Consider the following 24467-nt stretch of genomic DNA (forward strand, 5'->3'; position numbering starts at 1 on the left):
TGAATAGGAACAATTATGAACAGCGACCATACTCTGTTTACTTATGAAACAGAATTACAAAGCTGACCAACATGTTGCAAAGGACTATAATAAAGTAAATCTTCCACAAACACGTCTGCATTGAAGACTGTATAAAATTTGATCACAATAATCTATGACCACTCTTGATATAGCAATGTCGCATACATAGTATACATGTATGATCAATTGCTGACCTGGTTTCCTAAGGCACAAGTGCCTACCTAAACTACTGTCACTCGGCTTTTAAATATGAAGTCAATCCAAGCCATGCAAGGCTGACTTTGTTTGCCTAGAGCTAATGGAATTACACAACACATAACCTGAGTGATTCTTCAAACTCTCTTTTATACATTTGCCTTGAGCTTCATAAACTAAATTCAGGAGACTAGGCTGGGAAAATTCTGCATCATCACCATCCTGTTCACAGTGCTAAGGTACAAAAAAAATTTTTTGAGAGGGTCACAAAAGTTGGGCTAAAAAGGGTAAGCAGATGTGTGAATTAGTGGCTCTCAACTTTCACTAAAAATACAAGTCTCCTAAGAATCACTTTAAAAAACATCAGGGACTCAGTGGTTAAGAGCACTGGCTGCTCCTGCAGAAGACCCAGATATGATGCCCAGTACCCACATGGTGGCTCACAGCCAAGTATAAATCCAATTCCAAATGATCCAGTGTCCTCTTCTGGCCTGGTGGAGCACTGCACATACATGGTCCACAGACACACAAGCAGACAAAACACCCACACACATAAAATATAAATATATCCTTTGAAAAAAATTTAAGTGCCAGATCGATTAAATTAGAAGCAGTAGAAACAGATTCTATGTTGTTTCCTATTGACCCATGAGAAAATTCTAACACAGAGAAAGGATTTAAAAGTATAGCAATACATAAGATCAAAGGCATAATATTATTCAGGTTGAAAACAGCCAAAGCAGAGAATTGTGTTCTAACCCAAAAAGAAGCTGAGAAGATCAGGGGGTCACAAAGCTAACAGTTGTTATAACAGCAGAGTGTGAAGTAGACAATTTACACAGCCACAGCACCGAGTGGGCTGACTGCTAAAATACTGAAAGCACAGAAAGCAGGAAATTCCTCCCTGGGTCTCTTACTCTTCCAGGGCTGTAAGAATAAATGACTCCCATGTTACTTTCATTCAACTGTGTTGATTAAAAAAGAAAGCATTTGGAATTTCATTTGTCTGTGTACCAAAGCTAAGCTAAACCTGTAGAATTTACATATAAAAATTCTATCTTTCTAGCACTCCACCTTCACAAATACCAACATGCTTGATACACATCACTTTGTTTTAAACAAATTAAAACAAAACCAAAAACTACCTTCTAACTGCACCTTCACCTAACTTTTAATACCTTTTACATTTATGTGAATGTAGGTTTGAAAGAACATTGTGAAAATGTAGTAAGAGATGTTGCTATTAGCTATACATCAATGTAACTCACATTAACATTGTTAATGTTGACTCCCAGTAAGTCTAATAACTTCATCATCACAAACAGCCCTATCATTATATTACTGCTGGCCTCTACAGATATTAACATACATATTCTCATCATCCTTGCTTTCAGGTCCCCATCTAGTATAGTAGAAAACTCAGAGGTAATCAAGCCTCAGAGACTGTGAAGTAATGAAACATAGAATCATTTTTATTTTTATTTTTATTTTATTTTTATTTTTAAATTATGTATGTAAAATTATTTTATTTTTATTTTTAAATTATGTAGTGTGTGTATGTATACACACACACACACACACACACGCATGAGTGCACATGTGATGGAGGCCAGAAGAGGATATTGGGTCCCATAGACTTGGAGTTGCAGGTAGTTGTGAACCACTTGATATAGGTGCTGGGAACCAAACTTAAGTCCTCTGTAAGAATAACAAATGCTGTTCACCATTGATCCGTTTCTCCAACACCTGGAATTATCTTCTGTGCAAACGCCAGTAGGAGCACAACAGACTAGATGCGACTATCAGCTGTGCTGCTGGACGACTTCGCACAATCCACTCACCTCTCCACAGTTTCACAATGGGAAAGCTGAGAAAATGAGTTGGTCTGAGAACTTTTGAGAGAATTAAATGAGGCAGAATCCATTCAGCATTTGGCAAAGCATCTCTACAAATATTCACTAGATAGGGAAAACCAATTCTGGAGAAAACCGAAAATCTTAGCACTTTTGTTAAGTAAAACAACAACTGGATATGGTACTCAAAATAAAGTTGCTGTAATGAACTTTCCGTCTTTGTACTGGTAAAAATGTTTACGTAGTTACCACGAAAATGAAAGTAAAAATCTACCAATGATTGCTGAGGGAGAGGGTGTCATTTTCTTTAAGGGTGTAGCCACTGAGGGATTAATTAGAAAGGATAAAAGGCTCAAACATAAAAGAAAGTGATAGCAGAGGATAATAGAGGTGAATATAAACACAATACACCATATATACATATATATACAACACACACACATATATGTATGAAATTGTCAAAGACGAAATGTCTTAGCTAATAGCAAGTGTTATTACAGATAGTCTGGCGAAATCTGTATCTGATACATGAGTCTTCAGTTAGTCTCAAATTCACACATAAATAGAGCATGTCCTTGTTTTGATAGGTCATACACACATGTATACATGTATCTATACATATGCACTTCCTATGTTATAATTCTGTGGTGCTGAGGATTAGTGTGCTCTTTTAGAAAGCATTTGATGAGTAGCAGCTCTGTCGATCTGAATTGGAGAGAATGTTTGCCGTCATGGGGATCTATGATTTAAAACTTTTGAAGTGTTAGGAAAGAAAATAAGTACTTTTCAACTTGGGTCAGATCATGCATTTCAAGAGTAGCATTCACAAAACTCTTGACAAAAATAAAATCTAGAAGCCAGAACAGACTAGTTCCTACAAAAAAAAAATACTCTATATATTATAAAGAGAACATGACATATCAGGCATGAGTTCTAAATAAAAAAGCACGCAAAAATGGGTGAAGTGCAATCTAGATCATGTCTGTTTTGTTGATGTTTGAAAGTAAGTCCAATAATTGGAAGTACCGGCCACTTTTCTTTTTAATATTGTGAAAAGAGAGATTATATGTCAGATATGAAGACTCAACACACAGACACAATAAAAGTCAGATGAGCAAGCTGTGATTAAATAAATTAGGTAACCTGGCCACATTCATACAGCTCCAGGGTAGAGACGGAACGTGTACAGGAGAAACACCAAAAAGCCAGTTTTCTCTGCTGACATCCAAAGAGACCTACGTAACTCGAACTGTTAAACTTGACCTCAGGAGTTGTATGGTTTCAAAGATAAGACTTTATCTCAGTTGGAGATGAAAAACCCTGCTTGATGTTTCGAAAAAAAAAAAAAAAAAACTTTAGGAAAAAACAGATGAAGATTTATATTCAAATTAATCATAAATCTCTTGATGGAGATTGGTGGGTAGAAACTAGGAAGAAGCTGGAAGCTATTAACTTCAATAAGAGAGTTCTCTGCAGGAAGAACAGCCAGTGAACAGCGTAATGTAGACATCTCACACCTGGGACTTCTCAATTGTGTTCTCAGCTAAAATCTGGTTTAGCATATTGATTAAAAGCTTAAGTTTGAGAGCGAGACGTTAACTCAAATCTCACCTAGGTATATAACAAGGTCATTCCACTTAACCTCAACAAGATTCTCTTTTCTCATTTTTACAATGAGAATCAAGGTCAGGGAGAAGGCTCAGCTCATGAAGTGCTTGTTCTGCAAGCATGGGGACCTGACTTTTTGCCTCCAGTGCCCATAGAAAAGGCCAGGCACAATGGTACACAGCTGTAATTTCAGCACTGGGAACACAAACATACAGATGTTGAGGTCCCTAGCCAGCCTGCTCCATCAAACCAGCGAACTACAGGGTTAGTGAGGGATCCTGTTTCAAAAGCTTAGGTGAACAGCAACTGAGAAACATGCAAAATGTTCACCTTTGGCTTCCACGAGCACATGCACCTACATACACACACATTTGCATGTACACATGAGCACACACAGAAACACACACACACACACATGAGAATATATCTCATGACTTTTCAATAATTAAAACACCTATCCTATGGAAAAATCTGTTCATACCTAGTCTTTCATAAGAACTGTAGTTATCAATGACATACTCATCAGATTTATTCATCAAAGTTTAGAAAATATTACAACTTCAACAATATTTAAACCTCTCAAAAAGATGGTTATTTTTTCTATAAAAATGCATTTCAACAAATAAAATTGTAATATATGAAATATTTTCATATTGTCAAATCTTTCTACTCATTTTATTGTTTTGCTCAAATATACTTTTACTTAACAATAATAAGTGGGGCAGTGGTGGAACACACCTTTAATGCCAGTACTTGGGAGGCAGAAGCAGGAGGATATCTGAGTTTAATGTCAGCTTGGTTTAAAGAGCAAATTACAGGATAGTCAGTGGTGCACAGAGAAACCCTGTCTCGACAAACCAAAATAATAATAGAAATTATTAATTATTAATTAACAATCATTCAAAAATGAAGTCATACAAATAAATATCATTGATATATATATATTCGGGTTGATAGTTTCCTGGCTTGGATTTTAATTACTATAATAAAACACTGACCAAAATCAATGTGCAGAGGAAAGTATTATATTGTACAAGTTAGATAGAATCCATCATCAATGGAAGCTAGCTCAGGAGCTCACACAGGAATGTGGATGCAGGAATGTGGATGCAGGAATGTGGATGCAGGAATGTGGATGCAGGAACGTGGATGCAGGAACGTGGATGCAGGAACGTGGATGCAGGAACGTGGATGCAGGAACGTGGATGCAGGAACGTGGATGCAGGAGTGTGGATGCAGGAACGTGGATGCAGGAATGTGGATGCAGGAAATGAAGCAGAGATCATGGAGCAATGCCCTTTACTTACTTGCTTAGCTTGTTTTTTATTTTTATTATTATTTTTCACATCCCAACCAGTTTCCCCTCCCTCCTCTTCTCACAGCTCCTCCCCGTTTCCCCTCTGCCCCTCACCTCCCACTAGTCCTCCTTTCTTTGTGTTTAGCTGGTGTAAGACCACTGATCACTATCGGTTTCGTGGGTGTAGTTAACCTCCTTGTGATGGAATTTTCCTTCTTGTACCTTCTATAGAGCCGGATTAGTAAAGAGATACTGTTTAAATTTGGTTTTGTAATAGAATATCTTGTTTTCTTCTTCTATAATGATTGAACATTTTGCTGGGTATAGTAGCCTGGACTGGCATTTGTGTTCTTTTAGGGTCTTTAGCCCAAGATCTTCTGGCTTTTAGAGTCTCTGTTGAGAAGTCTGGTGTAATTCTGATAAGTCTGCCTTTACATGTTACTTGACCTTTTCCTTTACTGGTTTTAATATTCTTTCTTTGTTCTGTAAGTTCAGCATTTTGATTATTATGTGACAAGGAGTCTTTCCTTTCTGGTCCTATTTTAGATATAATTCAATATTGTCTGGCTCTGTTTTTATAATAGATAGTATTCAATTAGCCTTATGCTAATTAAAATAAATTTTAAATCTCTATAGGTGTTTCAGTGTGTAAGAAAATTAAATCATGGAATCAGACTCTCTAGAAGTTTTGATCTAAGTTTTAATCTGACTGACCAAGTTCAGCTATACAGAGTTTTCATTCTCATCTCTTCTCAGTTTGTTTCCCTGTAGGTTGCAATTCCTTCAAGAACACACACATACACACACACACACACACACACACACACACACACACACACACACTACAAAAACTAAGGATGAACACTTTAAAATATTCTTAGCCACTTTTTCCCCAAACAACTTGGTACAGCTCTATGGCCACATATTTTATTTTATTTTATTTTATTTTATTTTATTTTATTTTATTTTGTTTTATTTTGTTTTATTTTTCTTTCCTTTCCTTTTCTGTTCTGTCCTTTGCTTTGCTTTCTTTTCCTTTCCCTTTTTTTCTTCCTTTCTTCTTTTTCTTTCTTTGTTCTTTCTTTTTCTTTCTCTTCTTTCTTCTTTCTTTCTTTCCTCTTTTTTGTTCCTTTCTTTTTTCCTTCAGACAGGTCTCACAATGTATCTGTGGCTGGCCTGCCATTCACTGCATAGAGCGGGCTGTTCTCAAACTCAGAGGCCTTCCTGTCTCTGCCACCAAGTGCTGAAACTAAAGGGATTCACCACCACAACCGGCCCTTAGCCCACATTTTAATTGGATTATTTTGTTTTTTCTTGGTGATTTAATAGCCATTCAGTGCCCTACTCTGTGTCTTCCCAACTTGCTGGTCAAACCTTTGGATTCCTTAACTCAGCAGAACACTAGCTTCCACAGACCCCAAACCTAAGAATATCATTAAGAAACATCTGAAACTTGTAGCAGAATTTGTCCTGCTTTGTTGCAGTCTAGATGACTGCCAAATACACTACCAACGTATTTGGCAGTTGACCTTACGAATGACTTTCTTTTGTTTTGCGATGATAAATTCTCACGTAGCTGCTTGCACATTATAGCATATCATTCAGAACAACCTGAATCCTTGATCCCAGGCCATGGTCATTCAGAATAAACCATTTCTTATTTCCTTTGAAATCAGGTTTGTATTTTTGTCAATAGAGTGAGGGGGAAAAAATGGCAAATGGACACAATTAATTCAGAAATATCCAGTTAATACTGTGAAAGATTTTTTAAGTATATACATTGCTCACCCTACTCTCCCCATCCCCAAAAACTGTGTGTGTCTCTCTGTATATGTGTAAAATGTATAAATTTATTTTATGTGTATGAATGTTTTGTGTGCATTGTATATGTATACTATGAGCATACTGGGTACCTGGAGAACTGAAGTTATGGATGGATGTTAGTCACAGTATGGATGCTGGAAACAGAACCCAGAACCTCTCCAAGATCAACAGGGGTTCTTAACCACTGAGCAATTTCTCCAGCCCCTTGTCTTATATTTTTAAAGTGTTAGTCTCGCGTCTGAATAATTCATCTGGTAAGTTTGTTTAGCGGGGAGATTCCTGGATCCATCTTTAGTAAACACTAGTGAAAGTCTGAAGCAGGGATGGAATCTTCACCCCTCCCCCAGCTCCAGCATTCAGACATTTTTAATAAATTATTTCCTGCAGATCCCAACAGATTTCTCTCCCAAGTTGTAAGGACTGTAGCAGAAACCAGCAGTAGCCTCTCCATCTTTAGAGCTGCAAGTCCTTGTGATAAACAGCCAAATGGTTCAGGCTGACACGTAAGCTGCTTAGCTTCTTTGTAGTTCTTTGCTTTTTGTACATATAAACATTAAATTGATATGTATGTGTGTATGCATTATAAGTATGAAATGCCATTCTAAGAGGAAAAAATCCAAATGGACTCTACACTGTTGAGTTTACAGGCCTTTAATTAGAGGGGAAAATAGTTTATTCTTTTCCAAAAATTAAACTTAATCCAGACTCTGAGACAAAATAAGTGCTATCATGCTTGCAGGGAAGATAGAATAGACTTATAGGCAAGACATGGAAATTATCACTCATCTTGTCTTGAACAGATTTTATGATGATCTGGAGGTTAGGTGAGTGTGACCTATTCCTTCTCATCATCACTTAATTTTGCTGTGCTCAGGTACAAGATATTTTCCTTGCATCCTTTGATTTGTATGTGCTACTTTCCTTGGAACTACTCACAGTAGTGCTTAAGATATTCACTTTTCTTTGCATTACGAAAGAAAAAAAAAACATAAAGAAAAAACATCTTAAACCCCTTCTTTTCCAGGTATCGAATGCATGCATCTCTAATCTCTCTTGCACTCTGTGTGTTAAATTTCCTGGCTGCTTTGAATATGCAAGACAGTGTTAAGTTTCAAACCTGGGACAAACAGCTGAGGTGCCTATTTAACATATCAAAGGAACCTGACCACCAGGCTCTCCCAACAAGCATCAGTCCCTACCTGTTACTGGACATGGCTGGCCTACCCCACCCTCTGCCCAGGACTCTCCCACCCAGTGGCTGGCTGCCCTTCCCCAAGGTTCTCCCCATGTAATGTAGCCATTTTAGTTACTCTCCCCTTCGGTGCCTTTGACCTCCTAGCTGCTGCACCTGCTTGTCTTCTCTACCTCGCCCTTCCCCTCCCCATCTCCTCACAGGCTCAGGACCAGGATCATGATCACTCTGGACTCCCCCAGATGTCTCTGCCTCTGGCAATGCTTTCCCTTTTATTTACAATGAAATTTCTCCCCTCCTGCCCCACCATACCCAGTGTCAGTCATGTCCTTTCCATTCCCTGTTTATTTCTTATTTTATTCAGTTCTCTTTTTTGATATGACATCATGAATAATCCATTTTCTAACTGGTAACCTATTATTTCCCTTCCAAAAACGACTGACTACTGTCTTTAGAGTAATCACACTATTCGAATGTTGTTTACAGTGTGAAATGCAGTGTCTTTGAACTGAAGGGTTTTTTTTTTTTTTTTTCAATGTACTGTAAAGTGTTTGGTTTCTATGCTTTAATTGAAATGGAAATAGATGTACATTAAAATGCACAATAATAGATCTCTAAAGGTTTATTTTATACAGAGAAATTCAATTTTCTTTGAAAATTGTGAATATTATCAATGGCTTCTTCCTTAAGAAAAATAAGCTTTATTGACTTTTAGACTCTGAGATCATTGTATTTCAAGCTTATTGATTCCCTGTGGATAGATGTTCAAGATGTCCAGCCTCCTCTAAGGTAGTGGTTCTTACTGATGTGTTTATAAAAAGATAAAGAGATAAAGGAATATGTTCTGTGGAGGTGTGTGGTGAGGTATAGGGAATGGGGATGTCTCAGCAGGCCCATGCTGAGGTATCCCTTCCCCGTGAGGGACCAGCCACACACCAGTATAGTATAGAATAGAGTTTATTCAGGGCATGAAGAGGGGAGTTAAGAGGGTAGTATAGGCAGAGAGAGAGAGAGAGAGAGAGAGAGAGAGAGAGAGAGAGAGAGAGAGAGAGAGAGAGAGAATAGAAGAAGAGGAAGAGGAAGAGGAAGAGGAAGAGGAAGAGGAAGAGGAAGAAGAAGAAGAAGAAGAAGAAGAAGAAGAAGAAGAAGAAGAAGAAGAAGAAGAAGAAGAAGAAGAAGAAGAAGAAGAAGAAGAAGAAGAAGAAGAAGAAGAAAAGTAGAGGCCGGCCATGAGCATGTGGAGAGTGGGGAAGGGAAGGGAAGGGGTGAGGGGACAGGGAGATGCAAGAGGCAAGAGAGGTGCAAGAGAGCAAGAGAGATCAAGAGAGAGAGGAGGGGGCAAGCAGCCCCTTTTATAGTGGGCCAGGCCTACCTGGCTATTGCCAGGTAACTGTGGGGGTGGAGTTTAGACAGAATGCTAACACTTACACTTCCTAATGCTGTGACCCTGAGAAGGCTAGGCTGATTCCATGACAGGCTTCAAATTGGCAGTTAAGGAGAGTAGGCCTAAATCTCTGTTTCCAAGAACTTGGCAATTCTAGGCAAGTCCAGACCTCAGAAGCTGCCCTACCACCTGGTCTGAAGCAAGGACAATGGGTCAGCAGCAGTTTCCAGACTTCCTCGGTTACTTCCTCAGCAACAGTTTCCAGACCTTCCCAAAAAGTTTCCACCCCCACACACCGGTAATAGAATGTCATCTGTAGAAAGGGACCCGACAGATTAATATAGAGGTCACCTACCTCAGAATTCCCTAATGTGCTTCAGATCAGCCCTTCGAGCTCAACTGGGTGTCTGTCTATCTTGGTAATGGGAGTTCCCAACAGGCTGGACTTCTGCAGAATAAAACACTCTCTGTGCTTACAAACTGAGTCTGGGGTGTCATTATTCAGTGAATCATGGACCCTTACAACCATTTAATACAGTTCCTCATGTTGTGGTGACTCCCAACCATAAACTTATTTTTATTACTATTTCATAACTAATTTGCTGCTGTTATCAAACATCATGTAAATATTTATGCTGATGGTCTTAGCAACCCACATGAAAGAATCATTCAATCCTCAAGAGGCCATGACCCACAGGTAGAGAAAGAACCTAGGCTCTAAGGGAGATTTGATTCAAGATGGTGGTGGTCACCAGCACCCACGGGACCACAGCATCTCCAAGGAGCCTGAGAGACCCACAGAAGCTCCAAGGGAAGACAAAATGGCAAAGGAGCCTGCAGAGTTTGCACTATCTCCAGAACAACTAAAGAGAGGCATGTTTTGTGAGATGATTTTTTTAAATGGACTCACAACATTGGAAGAAAAGATGGTGAAGCAGAGTTGCCTGCAATCGGTGTCAACCTAGAGACATGGCTGTGACAGGTATGGGAACAGTAGGAAACACAGCTGCAGCTGACAAGGAACATGCCGTTGCTGAGTACGGCAGGTACTTGGCCTGCTGCAGCTTGAGCTGTTTGTCCTCGGGAGAGGAGAGCTTGAGTCTGCAGCTCTGTCTCTGGGCTGGAAGCACTGTGGTGAGCTGGGTGCAGAGACCTGGAGTTCACATGGCTCCTGCACCCTGACGTCCTCCCCATAAGCAAGATCACACTGACTCTGGACAACAACAGGTTATCCAAGACAAGTCTCAGTGATGGTCCAGAATTTATGCTTCAGAAACCAGAAACCTTGAGCCAGAGCAATGATTCCTTGCAATCAGTACTCGCAATGTAAAGCTGTGTGGGCAAAAACACACTTCGTAACACACTGCAGCTAACGATGTCACTTCGATAAATAAACGCAATAGAGAAGTGGGAAGGATGGTTGAACAGAGCAGACCACGAAGCAGAGAGGCAAAACTAGAAACTTGGTGGTGGTAGCAACAGGTGCGGGAGGAGCATGGCTCTGGTGGTCAGGGAAGCAGGTCCTCACTGAATAGGACTGGGAGGGTGGTGTGCAGGCCTGGAGCTCTCAAGTGGCTCTGACCCCCAAGTGAGCTACTCAGCCTACATCTCTGCAAGTCAGTCTGTTAACAGGGTAAATCCCAGGCCAGTCAGGGTTCCATACTGAGACCCTGTCTCCAAAAGGGGAAAGGGAATATAATAGACAAGTATACGACATGCCTGTCATTAGCCACACTGTCCAGGCTCAAGACCAGAATTGCTCCAAGAAATGTAGAATTCGACACTTGACAATCTTTCTAAAGATTGTAGCTATGACAAACAGCCACCCCTTGTTTTCTGTTTTCCAAACACCAAAGCTCTACATACAACGGGCCTCTAATAAACAGACAGCATCTGTGAAAAAAAAAAAAATGTCAACATTGTCCTGGAACTACAGTGTCCAAACTCTCTGGCAAAACGTAGTTGATCTGAAGAGAAACTTCTCACGAGACAAACAAGTAAGGCCACAGGAGTCTCAAAAAAAAAAAAAGAAGAAGAAGAAGAAGAAGAAGGTCGCACCGGCACCGTAAAATGCTGAAAGGGCTACCGGGATTAAACTCTCCGGAAATGCAGAGCCTACGCCCCCAGGCTGACTGAGGGATGGGGGGAACCACAGAGCACGTGGAAGGCCTGTGCTCACTGGCAGCGAGGCCAAGACAGCTTGCTAAGGCTGCTGCAGGCTATGCCGTAACTATTTAAAATGTGTGCACGCCTACTTCTCTGAGAGAAGACCCCATCTCCATGCTGCAGCGGCGCCCACAGTGAGCAGCTCCGCCGCCCCCATCCCAGCATCCTCCGCGCCGACTAGCAAGCGCGGTAGCCCAACGTCACTCCCCGCCTTCAACCCGGCGTTGCTATGGCAACGCAATTGCCCCAGCTATGTCGCTGCAACCCGCCCCTGCATCGCGGGTGTTCATGGAACTGGTTCCCTGGGCTGACCGGGGCCGGGAAAACCACCCGATCTCGGCCGCAGAGGCGCAGCCTGTCAGCTGCCGCCCCCACGTCGCGCAGGCCCACCCCGGAACCCGCGAGGTCCACGTGAGCGGCACGGCCGAGGTGTCCGCCAGCCCAGACCGGGCGCTGGTGACTGTGCGGGTGAGCAGCACCAAGGAGGTGTCGGCCGAGGCCAAGAAGAGCGTGTGTCGCCGCCTGGACTACATCACACAGAGCCTCCAGCAGCAGGGTTTGCAGGTGAGCCTTCCGAGGCTGGGTGCAGAGCGGGTGACTCTGGACCTTTGGGGATGCTTTGTTACCACCTCAGGATTCAGTCTAGGGCGCAATGGATGCTTGACCCTTCTAGAATCTAGATGAAAGCCGTACTGGCCGCAGCGAACTTGAAATCAGAAATGTAGGTTGGGTAGGTTTTTATCTGGTGATGTTTTTTTGCTACAGTGGTTTTGTTTTTAAGGTTAGAGTGACGAAATGTTTTCTTGAAAAAAATGTTTGCATACGTAGGATGTTGAACCTTTCCCTCCCCCTCCCCCCCCCCCCACACACACTTTGGTAGTTTTTATTCTGCATGTTGAAATAGGCAGGTGAGGAGCTTGAACTGCTTCCTTCCGATCTTGTTTGTGTTCTTCAATGTATTTATTAGCACCTATATTTGGTTTATGATGATCACCTACCCCAAATTTTCCACCTTTTTATTTTTAACTTTAAATCAACGTATGTAGGTATCACAGGTGAAATGCTTTTACTTCCTAGATATGTCTGCGAAACAAATCACTAAATAGGTCGCAGCTTAAGCCTCCCTCCTTTTAAGGAATGGGGCAAAAATGGAACTAGCTCTATTCCACACAGCAGCTCTTAGGCCTGTTTTAATATCCCCACTTTCCAAATCTAGGGCGATAAAATAATGCTCTGAATTTTAAAGAACAACATTTGAAATCCTGTTCCTGAAGCCACAATCGAGATTGCTTCCAACTTTGCCACACTTCAGATAATTACTGTGAAAGAAAATTAGAAGCCACAGAGAGTCAGCTGTCTCAATGTTAGCATTGCACCAATCCGGACCCTAGCTGCAGGAATCTTGGTTTTCAGGGGTGACTCTGATTTGGTTAAAGTGCAACCGAGTATTGCTTCTGTGCTAGAAATGTCATACCTTCGAAAAACTGGCCTTTATTTTTTAAAAGAAAATGTATTTGTAGTGCAATTAAAACCGGAATAATTGAAATGATGGGGGTGGAGTTCCCAGGTTATTTTATAGTTTAAAAGGTTTAAATGTAAATTGTAAACAAAGTGAAAAAATAGGTTTAAAATGTAGAAAACTGTCCTAAGCAACCTGCTGCAGTCCTGTTTGAATAATGTAATGAGTTTCTTCTTATGTCATTGACACAGAACATAATCTAAACCCATGTATCTAACTTCTAACATGTAAAACAAAATAAATACAATAATTACATTCAAAGTCAGTGTTCAAGGCAAGACACAGAAGAACACTAATCTCCCAAGTTACCTTTGCTAACAGAGGAAAGCACTCGCAGAGATGGCTTGTTCAGCAGTATAAAAGTCATGTATAGTACTTCTCAGGGTAAGTTATGGACTTCACAAAGCCCTTATGTGATTTAAACATTGGAATACTGGGTTATAAATACGCACTCCCGTGCTTAGAGGGCCTCTCCCAGCCTAAACACTTGACAGATGGAAACTGACTTTCTCATCCTTATTTCCTAGCTTCTCTCCCCATCTTAGTCTAGGTGGCTTCTGTTTTGTTTTTAAGAACCAGACCAAAATCACATTCTTGTCATTCTCTTCTCAACCCTGATCCTTGTTCTGCAATATCCCACTTCTTTCTTTAAATAAAAAAGTGTCGGTCTGTTATCATTCTTGATGTCCTCATCTCTCAGAGTGATTGCCATTGAGTAATGTCCATGTACACAATGCATACAATGCAAAATGCTTTGGAATGAGTAAAATAAAAAGAATGAAGCAATGCATGTTATTAGCTCAATTATGTAGATGGTCTTAGGTTTATGAATTTGTATGGAGCTAGAGCAGTCAGTTTTAGCATTGCTTTAATGGGGAAATGAAAAGTTCTAACTAGTGTTTTCTTAACCCAAAAACATTTTATTAAGCACCCCCTACCACCGTTCAGACTTCAGTGGCACTTAACATCATTTTGTCTACGTTGGGAGTGCATACTGCCGTAATGGAATATCACAATCTGACTAGATACTGTTAGGTTAGGATTGGGGTTACTTAGTGTTTATAGCCCCAGAGGTTGCAAAAGCCAAGGCACCATCCATTTTGATTTGATCTTGTGAAGATTCAGCTCATGATACAGAGATGGCACCTAATCTCTGTGTCCTTATATGAGAGAAGGCAACTCTCTGGAGCCTCTTCATGAGGACACTCGTTCCATCCATGAGGCTCCACCTTCATCATCTAACCTCAAAGGCCACCCTACACCATCACACCAGTAGTTAGGTTTCAGCATATGAATGGGGCATACAAACATTGCAGGTGATGGTCATTACAGTGTGTTCTATCCTGTATACCAGTTTAGGCTGTAAACTCCAGTATTTACCTATTCATAACTGTATTATTTTCAATAACTATATGTGCCTCAGGCAGGTTGGTAGGCAGAGAGATAATATTTTTGTATGTGTTGAGGGGCAAACTATTTAGAGACATTTATTTAACTTTTTTCTCCAAACCTGGCTTATCAACTGCTTCTAAAGGACAAATCACACAAGTATTTAGGCCTTTCTCTTTCAATAAAAGCTTTAAAAAGCAACTATTTTTTAATTTATATATTAATTTTATTATCCTTTATGTTTTCTTTCCCCCTTTTATTAAATACAGATTTTTCTCTCATGCAGTATAATCGGAATACAGCTTCCCCTCCCTCTACTCCCAATTCCTCCACACGTCCTCTCCCATTCTGATCCACCCCTTTTTCTGTCTCTCATTAGAAAAGAACAGGCTTCTAAGATATAACAACAAAACAGAGCAAAGTAAAATATAATAAGGTGAAGCCAAACTATCATATTGAAGTTGGACAAGCCAAGTGAAAAGAAAAATAAAAGTACCCCAAGAGAAGGCACAAGAATCAGAGACCCACTCATTCACACATTCAGGGGTCCTATGAAGATATTAAACTAAAAGCTACAATATATATATATGCTGGGGACCTGGTGCAGACACATATAGGCCCCGTGGTTGTTGGTTCATCTCTGTGAGTTCCTATGAGCTGTTATTTTAGAGGGCCTTGCTTTCTGGGTGTCCTTTGTCCCCTCTGTCTCCCCAACTCCGTCTGCCTCTTCTTCCACAGAATTCCCTGAGCTCTGGAGGAGGGATCTGATGGAGACATAGAGATAATAAAATTTGGGCTGCCAGGATAGAATCCCATAATCACAATAAACGACTATGATTTATGCTGCCCTGAAAGTATACGTATAATACATTGAAGAGATAACACTGATTTCACTGTAGAGATTCCAGAAAGACTTCATAAAGGAAGTGACATTCTGTCAAAATGTTAAGCACTGGCCAAAGGGGAACCATTTAGGTTCCACATCAGAATGCACCAGCTGTATATGTTAGCAGCACTCTAGTGTAGCGTGGCTGGAATGCAGAAGACACTGGGCAGTGAAGGAGAACTAAGAGACAAGACTAAAGGAGAGAACTGACCAGCGCCGGGCAGTGGTGGTGCACACCTTTAGTCCCAGCACTTGGGAGGCAGAGGCAGGTGGATTTCTGAGTTTAAGGCCAGCCTGGTCTACAGAGTGAGTTCCAGGATAGCCTTCTATACAAAGAAACCCTGTCTCTCTCACACACACACACACACACACACACACACACCGCCCCCCCCCCCCCCAAAAAAAGGAGAGAACTGGCTTCCCGGTTCCTATGACCTCACAGCAACTTGAGGAAGGGTGTATTTGGTTCACAGTTTCAGAGGTTCTCAGTCCATGGTGGCAGGAAGACACAGTGGCAGGAACAGCTAAGTCTATGGCAGCAGGAGCTAGAGCAGGAAGCGGAGAATGAAACCAGAAGCAGGGCCAAGTTAAAACATCAGTGTGTGTGTGTGTGTGTGTGTGTGTGTGTGTGTGTGTGTGTGTCTTCCTCTATCACATCCCACCTTTTTTCCTACATTTACTAGCCAGGCTACACCTTCTGAAGGCTCTACAGCCTTCAAACCACCACGAGCTTGAAAACACATGCTCAAAATACGAACTTGAGAAGATATTTCAGATCCTAACACAACAGTGTCCAACTGGAGCATTTCGATACTGTTGATAGACCCTATACGATGACCGTCGCATTTACTACTCTATAAAGTTAGTGGTTCAACTGCTGTTTTACAGAAGAGGATTCTCAGGACCAGAGTAACTACTGGCAAGATGGTTGAGATCTCGCAGGGTTCACCTGAATCACACAGTTGCGCTTAGGAATCGAAACATAACTAAGACATGGGGATTCTTTACTGCCTCGATTGTTTTGAAATATTCTAAGTCATTGGGTTTTTGTTTTTGTGTGTGTGTGTGTGTGTGTGTGTGTGTGTGTTTTGCATTCTCAAGCTATTTTGAGCTAGACCTAGATACTCCTATACTATCCACACTGTTTAAATGATTAAATCTTTGTAAAACCCTTGAGCCCCTGTTCTTTCTTCATTACTGTACTACTGGAAAGATTTCTTGCCTGCAGGGAACAGGGCCTGTTAAATGGGGACATGGAGATACACTCTGTAATTCTAGATGGTGGAAATCTCTACAGAACAAGTAAAAACTGCCCTTTATATTCGGTACTAAGCATATATATTTCAGGATAAATGCTGCTTTTACAGTGTTGTAGTCAGTTTATTCAGTTTTTTTAGAACAGTTGTAAGGTTTTAGGTTTTCACTTTTTGAGTTTATTCTTATGTGATGTTTATGGCTACTGAGACTGTCATCCTACTTTCGCATATTGTGTAAATAGCTATTCCTGTATTGACCATTTCACTTTAAAAGTCTGCCTTCATATATATATATATATGTAGAAACAAAACTAGTTTAGTCAGGAAAGCCTCATAAACTAGACTGGTACAGTAGATTTATCAGCCTTATCAGTATTGACATGTTGAGCTGAATAATTCTCTCTTGTTGGCTTAGCCTGTGTAGTGTGGGATGTTTAACAGGGTTTCTGGCCACTTACCTATAGTATAGACAAAATGTGGCCATTTAGATGCATATTGGGAAGTCAAAAGCCAGATCAAAAAGAAAGACAAATGTTTGATTATTCCATTCATACAACATTCAGAACAGGTGAACCTATGGAGAAAACTAAATGTTGGCTGTAAAGGAGCTGCACACGGAAAATTGTTCACGGGGAGGAACTGTTCTCGGTGCTGGGGTGCTGAGACGTCACTGGATGCACCTGTCAAACCCAAGTCGCTGCAAGTCACAAAGAGTGAATTTAACATTTGCAAGCCGGGGGAGGAAAGGCATGAAACAGGCTATCAGACCTTAATCTCAGGACAGAATTCAGACTATAATAAATTAACCCAGTTCTATTATTAACAAAGGATGCAGCTGAACTAAAGGGAGCTGGAACGGTGTGTCCTGAGTAATCAGAAGAGTGTTTCAGCTGGAAACTGTAAGGGTGAAGATAAAGGGACAGAAGCCCCAGGCTCTGCTCTCCAGGGTGCACTAGGTAGCAGTTTTGAAACTGCTTTACATAGTGTACCGGTGTTGAGCAAATGTATGAGTAGAGCCAAGTTTCTCACCGGTGAAGAGGGAAGATGGAAACAGTATTAGAGTGAACACTGATTCTGACCTGGGATTTTAAGCAGCAAGAAGTGCTATGTTCCGCATGGCTCCAGGGACTGACCTATCCGAGGCAGAAAGAGAATGAAGAAATAACATACATATGGACACAGAAAAGCTGTGCTCTCTGATAAAGAAGCTGCAGCACCCCAGAGCTCAGTGTGTATATTAGATAGAATAGATATAGATATAGTAGATAGAATAAAAGAGGGAGATGGCTTGTTGCATACAGCTGAACAAGGAAGCAAGCTTGGTGAATCTCAGGAATACTCTCTAGAGTGTCAAGTGTTATGTGTGGGTGCGCATACACCATCAGCATTCTGATTGGAAGAAGGCTTTGCCATTCCCATGGGGTTAAGGCATTGGGATCGCTGACATGTCCGTGCCCAGGTCAAAGAATACTCATTCACTCAAGATGATACTTGTTTCCTATATGGAAGAACTAACTCACTGTTTATCTTCCTTCCATGTCTGTGGGAAGAGTCAAAGACAATCATGATCATGTAAATACATCTGTTGGTTGTGGGATTCTTTTTTCTTTCCTCTTTTTTTTTTTTTTTTTTTTTTTTTTTTGGCTCATAGTTTGAGAAGTAAATTGTGGCAGGAAATGCTTGGTGGAGTTCTATACTGTAATACTATGGAGTCTACTTCTGTCTATTGCCTTCTCTATCCAAGCACTGTACATATAACTTGTTTTTAAATCATTATAACAACCAGGTGGTGTGTATATTGACCTGATTTTATACATGTGGACGCAAAGACTCAAAACTATTGAGTAACTTACCCAAAGGTACATATGATTGGTACTATGTCAAGTAAGTCAATATTTTCTATACAAGTGAAATAAATGACTGAAAAATGAAGTGAACTGGTTTTTGTTTGTTTGTTTGAACAGGTATCTGTAGGCTTCTAATTGATTTCATGGCATTTTTAAGAAAATTTAAAACATTAACCCAAGCAGGTCATTTTGCATACTGTATGTCTTAATATTTGAAACTCAGGCTTCTTAATTGATAGGCAGAAACAACTGAATTTTGTAGCCAAATTTAGTAACTTTAATTTGATACTTTCTGTTTCAGGCAGAAAATGTAACCATCACAAAGGATATTAGAAGAGTAGAAAATGCTTATCACATGGAAGCCGAGGTATGTGGAGTGAGGGGAAGCACCTTGACTTTGTGCAATTTAGACTGAAATTTAGATTTAATCTTTGTTGAGAACTGCACTAACTTTGGGGGCCAAGTGTTGCAGCCTGAGCTACCCCACCTTTGGGGGCCAAAGTGTCTCGGACTGTTCTGTCAATGTTGGGACCTGTATTGCCAAAAGCCTTGGGGGCTAAGTTGTTAGAACCCGTACTGCTCCAAGCTGCTCCAGTCCTTGGGTTGGGGTTTAGCAAGAGAGAGAGTGAGGACAGACTTGAAGAATGGAGACCAGACAGAGTGTGATTCAATCCCGTTTATTCTTCAGTCTCTCTTCTTCTCTCCAAGTCCCTAGTTCCTAGTCTCTAGTTCCTAGTCCCTAGTGCCTAGTGCCTCCAAGTTCTAAATTACTTCTTTCAAGTGCTAAGTGCCTAATGTCTAATTCCAAGTTCTTTCTCCAAGTGCCAAGTGCCTCATACCTAATAATAATTCTTCTTCTGAGTTCTCTAGTCCAAGTGTCTTCTACCTCAATGCCTAATTCCTACTCCAAGTTGTACTGAACTCTTCTGTCTGCCTCTTGACTCTAAGCCACGCCTTTAAGTCATGCCCTTAGGCCTTGTCTCTAAATCTGATCTCTAAATCACACCCTTAAGTCACACATCTTTAAGTCTCACACACCCAAGGGAAAATCCTGGGTATCTAAAACAAGATGTTATCAGAGTGTGCTCAGCTGTTCTAGGCTATTGTAATCAAGTCTCTTGTCAGGGTATATGGCTCAAGATGGCTACAAGGATGATAGCCGCCTTCTGTCGGCTCCCCACAAGTCTTAAGCTAAAATCTACTAGAGAAATTACTCTTGGTGATGATAAAAGATAATTTTTCTCAAAATCATTCTGACATTATATACTGATGATACTTTATAATTGTAATGAGGTCTACTTAAGAGAAATAGTGTAAGATGAAGTAAGAATCAGAACATGGAGAGAGCACATGAACACCACCAACTTTCTGTAACATTATTGCCTGGTGAGAAGGAAGCATGACAGGAAAGAAGTTTCCCTTCTATAAAAACCTGGAAAAGCCATAAAGGATTGAGACTTTTTAAAACATTTTTATTTTGTTTCTCAATACAAATTCACAGTCACTGTGAGAAATACTGTTTAACATATTAAATCATGTTGTCTTTACCCACCTTAAGAAATGCTCTGTTTTCAGAATGCTCTATCCATGATGACACTGAGATCCTAGCCCCCCGGTGCTTGACTCTAAGGTCTGAGGATCCAGGTTTTATATCAGAGTGCGTCTAGTTGTGATAAGACTGCTGTTTTTCGGGCTCAGTGTTTTCAGGTGCTACCTGTCATAGGAAACAAAGACGACTGAGTTAGAGTGCAATCTTGTTTACCAATGAGAGACAGTTTCTCTCCAGAAGTAGAAAACACCCCAAGAAGCTACCTGGTGCTCTTCTGTCAGTTAGTTTATTATTGCTTCTTAGTATTAATGTTAAGCTTAGATCACTTGGATTTCTCAGAGATCAAGTGTAAGGTCAGAGGAGCAGGAGCAAATGGACATTAGAACATCAACATCAACTCCTTGTCTCTGGAGATAAGAATTTCATCAGTAAACAGTCATGTCAATAAACTTCGTGATTGTTCCATTTAAAATTTAACTATCTCAATGAAATTTCCAGTTATTCATAGGGAGCTACTAGGAAATGCTAAAGGCATGCAAGTAAGTTTTCTGGAGCTGTGTCACCGTTTTGCATGGCCTACAGTAGGTGAGCTCTGAGAGGCAAGATCCCAAGAGACTTTATCCCAGGATTGCTTCTTGCAGCTGATACGCCCTTTCCTATCACTGTTACATAGCCTAGTGATTCCTGGGCCTACCCTACTGAGCAATTTCCTGCAGATCAACATGAAGATGAACTTTCATGAATTAATGCTATTTAGATGAATTAATGATTTTATAGATTTCCTGGTTTGATTCAAATAATTTTAGGAAGAAAGTCTTAAGGGATGGTTTTAGTTATCTTGCCAGAAATATATAATAAAGTTAGAATCAATCAAACATCAAAGGTTCCCATTCTTCATAGAATAGTAAGTAAAGGTGCATAATTAGGAATACAGTGAGCTTTCACAATTACACTAAAGACAAATGGGCCTGGGACAGACTTGTGATTCATTCTAGGTCAGGGTCAAGGATGAGGCCACAGGTGTGCACTATGATAAAGTGAGGCCACTGAGACTGTGCCTTTGAACTTATAATGAGCTCACAGAATGAACACTGCTTTAAACTTAACTATTGGCATCCTTTTGTACCTCCCTTTTGTGTAACATCTTATCTGTGAAGTAATTTTCTAAGAACTTTTGTCTAGTTTTGTATAAGAAGGCCAGAGAAAAGGAATAAAGTGTGACATCTGGGGCTCTGCCCCATCTACCCATCAGTTGTATGTGTATGGCTTGGGGGACTCTGTCTGATCCACCAAATGTACATATGTGTATGTTTGTCTATACATAATGTATAGGTATAGGTGTATGTATATAAGTATACATGAACACCTGTGGAGTTGATGAGACAGGTAGTTGTGCCCAATTAGAGTGTGTTTGTGTGTGTGTGTGTGTGGACTGTGCATATTACCTATGTAAAAGGTTTTAATTCGTTTCCTTTCTTTTCTCTCTACTTCATGGAGAGTTGATGAGTTCTAACCCTCTCCCTGGCCAGCAAGAGGCCTCGAGCCAGAGAGAAGAGACACCAGCTCTTATCAAAGCACAGATAGTAACAGTGTTACAGTGTTAAGAAACCAGCTCTTATCAAAACACAAACAGGAAGAAACCAGTACTTGTTAACTGGGGCCCAATCAGCTTCATGTGTATCCCCAGAAACATCCTGGGTAGACTAGGCTATGTCAGCACCCCACAGTGGAGCCTCTCACACTCACCTTTAACCAGTGCAGCAGGGCGGGAGAGCAGACAGGGTCAGCTAGAGGCCTTTTACCCACATTTCTCCTAACACAGTTACCCTGAGAACACTGGGGCACCTGGCCTCCTCTAGACAATGCCAGCATAAACCCATCCATCCAAGGATGTATGTGCACACGGGCCACTGAAAGCCCCTGGGTTTCCACTTTCTCATCTCCCAGGATTTGAGTGACTGCCTTCCTTCCTCACTGCCCCGTTTATACATGCATAGGGTTTACTGAGGAAGGACCCTCCAGCAGTGATGTTTCATGGCCACTTTCTCCATGAGGTGTGGAATGTGGTCCATGCCCCAACACTTCAGTGAGTTTATAGATTTTTGTATACCAAGATTTGAATTAGATTGCTCAAGTTGACTTCTCTATACATGTGATTCTGAAGAGATTTTAAAGACATCCCTTCTTTTGTTCCTACATTCTTGCCACTGACCAAGGCTTTGGTATGGGGAAGCAGTTTTTATTCTAAGCATAAGCAAGTAAGTTGGGAAAAGCTCTTGATCCTCTTTTGTAACTAACACACACACACACACACACACACACACAGACACACACAGAGGACTGTTTTTAAACTGCTATATTTTGCAACTTCTTAATGCTCAGGCTAAGAAGCTCTTAATTAAAACTGGTCTAAAGGATCTGACTCTTTTGGACCTGGGATTCTGAATCTCATCTATCCTGCCCAAAGAAGGCAAAGAAGAAGTACCCATTGTGGGGCCAGTTCCAGCCTGAGTGGGCCATCAGGAACCCTATGCTCCTCCATGAACTTTTTGGCAACAAAGAAAACCCACAGGCCAGGTGGTAGTGGCTCATGCCTTTAATCCCAACAAGAGGGTTTAAAAATCTGCAGACATATCTCTTGTGAATTTGAGGCCAGCACATGTCTGCAGAGGGAGTTCCAGGACAGCTGGAGCTATACAGAGAAACCTTGTCTCAAAAAAGAAAAGAAAACCCACATTTTTTAGCTCCTCACTGCTTCTCTGGGACTTGCCCTTCTGCCCTCTCAGGAAAATTGGTGTCTGATTCTGACTCAGAAGATCATAAAAGTCTCTGGTCTTGATTCGATTGGGTACATCACTTCCTCAAACTTCCAGGAGACCAGCCAAAGGTGGTTCTCATGCTGGGATGGAGAGGGGGCGGGTCTGGAAATAAGGCCTCAAGTTGGTCCTGGAGAGTAGTCTACTAGTGTTTTGGGTGAACGACAAGATTTGTCGGAGCAACAGGAAGCTGAGAAGCTCCCATTCCCAAGGATGAAACAGGAGCAGCCAGCCCTGGGCTATGGAGAAAAGAAAGGTGCTCTAGAAAAATCCATAGGCAGGTGACCTAAGCCGTGCATCAGCCTCCTAGCAGAGACCTAGTGTGGTGAAGTTCCAGAGGAGGGTCAGATTCACCTCTGCACTGCTGGAAGAGGACACACAGCTCAGTGGTATCAGTGAAGTATGACATACTTGCTACCAATCAGAAGTCTACCTGAATAAACTGACTACGAAGTTGGAAATGGTATCAGGCTTAGAAATTAGCTATATAATACCCTGAAAGAGAGAACCCTCCAATTTCAGAAAAATAAAAATGAGTAAATTTTATAATGGTTTAAAAGAATTTTTAAGTATACAAGCTAATAGCAGATCATTTTAAATTTCATAATCAGAAGCTTTTAGTAAAAAAAATATAGCTATAAACATTATTTTTTTCTTATCTGGTATATTTCTTACCTTAAAATAAAATGATCTTATAATTTGGCTTTACTCCCTTCTTTTTATCATTCCTTTGTTTGTTTGTTCATTCATTTGTTTGTGACACGAGTCTCGCTGTGTAGCCTTGGCTGACCTAGAACTTGCTTTGTAGAGCAGGGGGGTCTACCTGACTGTCTTGCAAGTGCTGAGATTAAGGGCATATATACCACCATACTAGCTTGGCTTTACTCTTTATACTTATGTTTAGACAAAAATGTAAAACTACATGAAAATAACATCAAGTGTCCTTTCACTTACAGGTCTGCATTACATTTACTGAATTTGGAAAAATGCAAACTATTTGTAACTTTCTGGTTGAAAAACTAGACAGCTCTGTTGCCATCAGCCCGCCCGAGTTCTATCACACACCAGGTTCTGTGGAGAATCTTCGGTAAGTTAACACATCTTCACATTATTCATTCTGAGCAAAACAATTGACTGCTGCAGTTCTTTTAATGTCATACTGATGTTCGAATCCATCCCTAAGGCGGCAGGCCTGTCTTGGTGCTGTGGAGAACGCATGGCGTAAAGCTCAAGAAGTCTGCGACCTCGTTGGCCAAACTCTGGGAAAACCTTTACTAATCAAAGAAGAAGAAACAAAAGACTGGGAAGGCCAAATGGATGACCATCAGTTAGCCAGATTGCCAGGTTCATTAACTGTACAACAGAAAATCAAAAGCGCAACCATCCATGCAGCTTCAAAGGTGTTTATTACTTTTGAGGTAAAAGGAAAAGAGAAGAAAAAAAAGCATCTTTAACATTCCAGCTTGACATAATGTATCTGTACTTTTACATCTGTTTTTATACATTTTACAGTGCTTTCTTTCTCGAACATACATGTTGTATGATCTACTAATCCTCTGTAAAATCTGCCACTTTTTGAACATAATCCCACAGAATATATATGCTCACTTTCTAGTCTCCAAAACACTATGGAAGTGCTGTGAGAAATAAATGTATTAAAACATA

At 40.7% G+C, this 24467-nt stretch overlaps 1 protein-coding gene across 1 annotated transcript; it reads left to right on the forward strand.

The window, feature by feature from the left end:
• Positions 1-11754: 11754 nt before the first annotated feature.
• On the forward strand, positions 11755-24467 carry Irak1bp1 (interleukin 1 receptor associated kinase 1 binding protein 1). Its single transcript, XM_034484120.2, has 4 exons — positions 11755-12104; positions 18739-18804; positions 23759-23889; positions 23986-24467. The coding sequence occupies exons 1-4, from the start codon at positions 11793-11795 to the stop codon at positions 24254-24256; spliced, it is 780 nt and encodes a 259-aa protein (XP_034340011.1). The 5' UTR covers positions 11755-11792; the 3' UTR covers positions 24257-24467.

The sequence above is a fragment of the Arvicanthis niloticus genome, chromosome 21 (assembly GCF_011762505.2).
Source record: "Arvicanthis niloticus isolate mArvNil1 chromosome 21, mArvNil1.pat.X, whole genome shotgun sequence".
Classification (NCBI taxonomy): Eukaryota; Metazoa; Chordata; class Mammalia; order Rodentia; family Muridae; genus Arvicanthis; species Arvicanthis niloticus.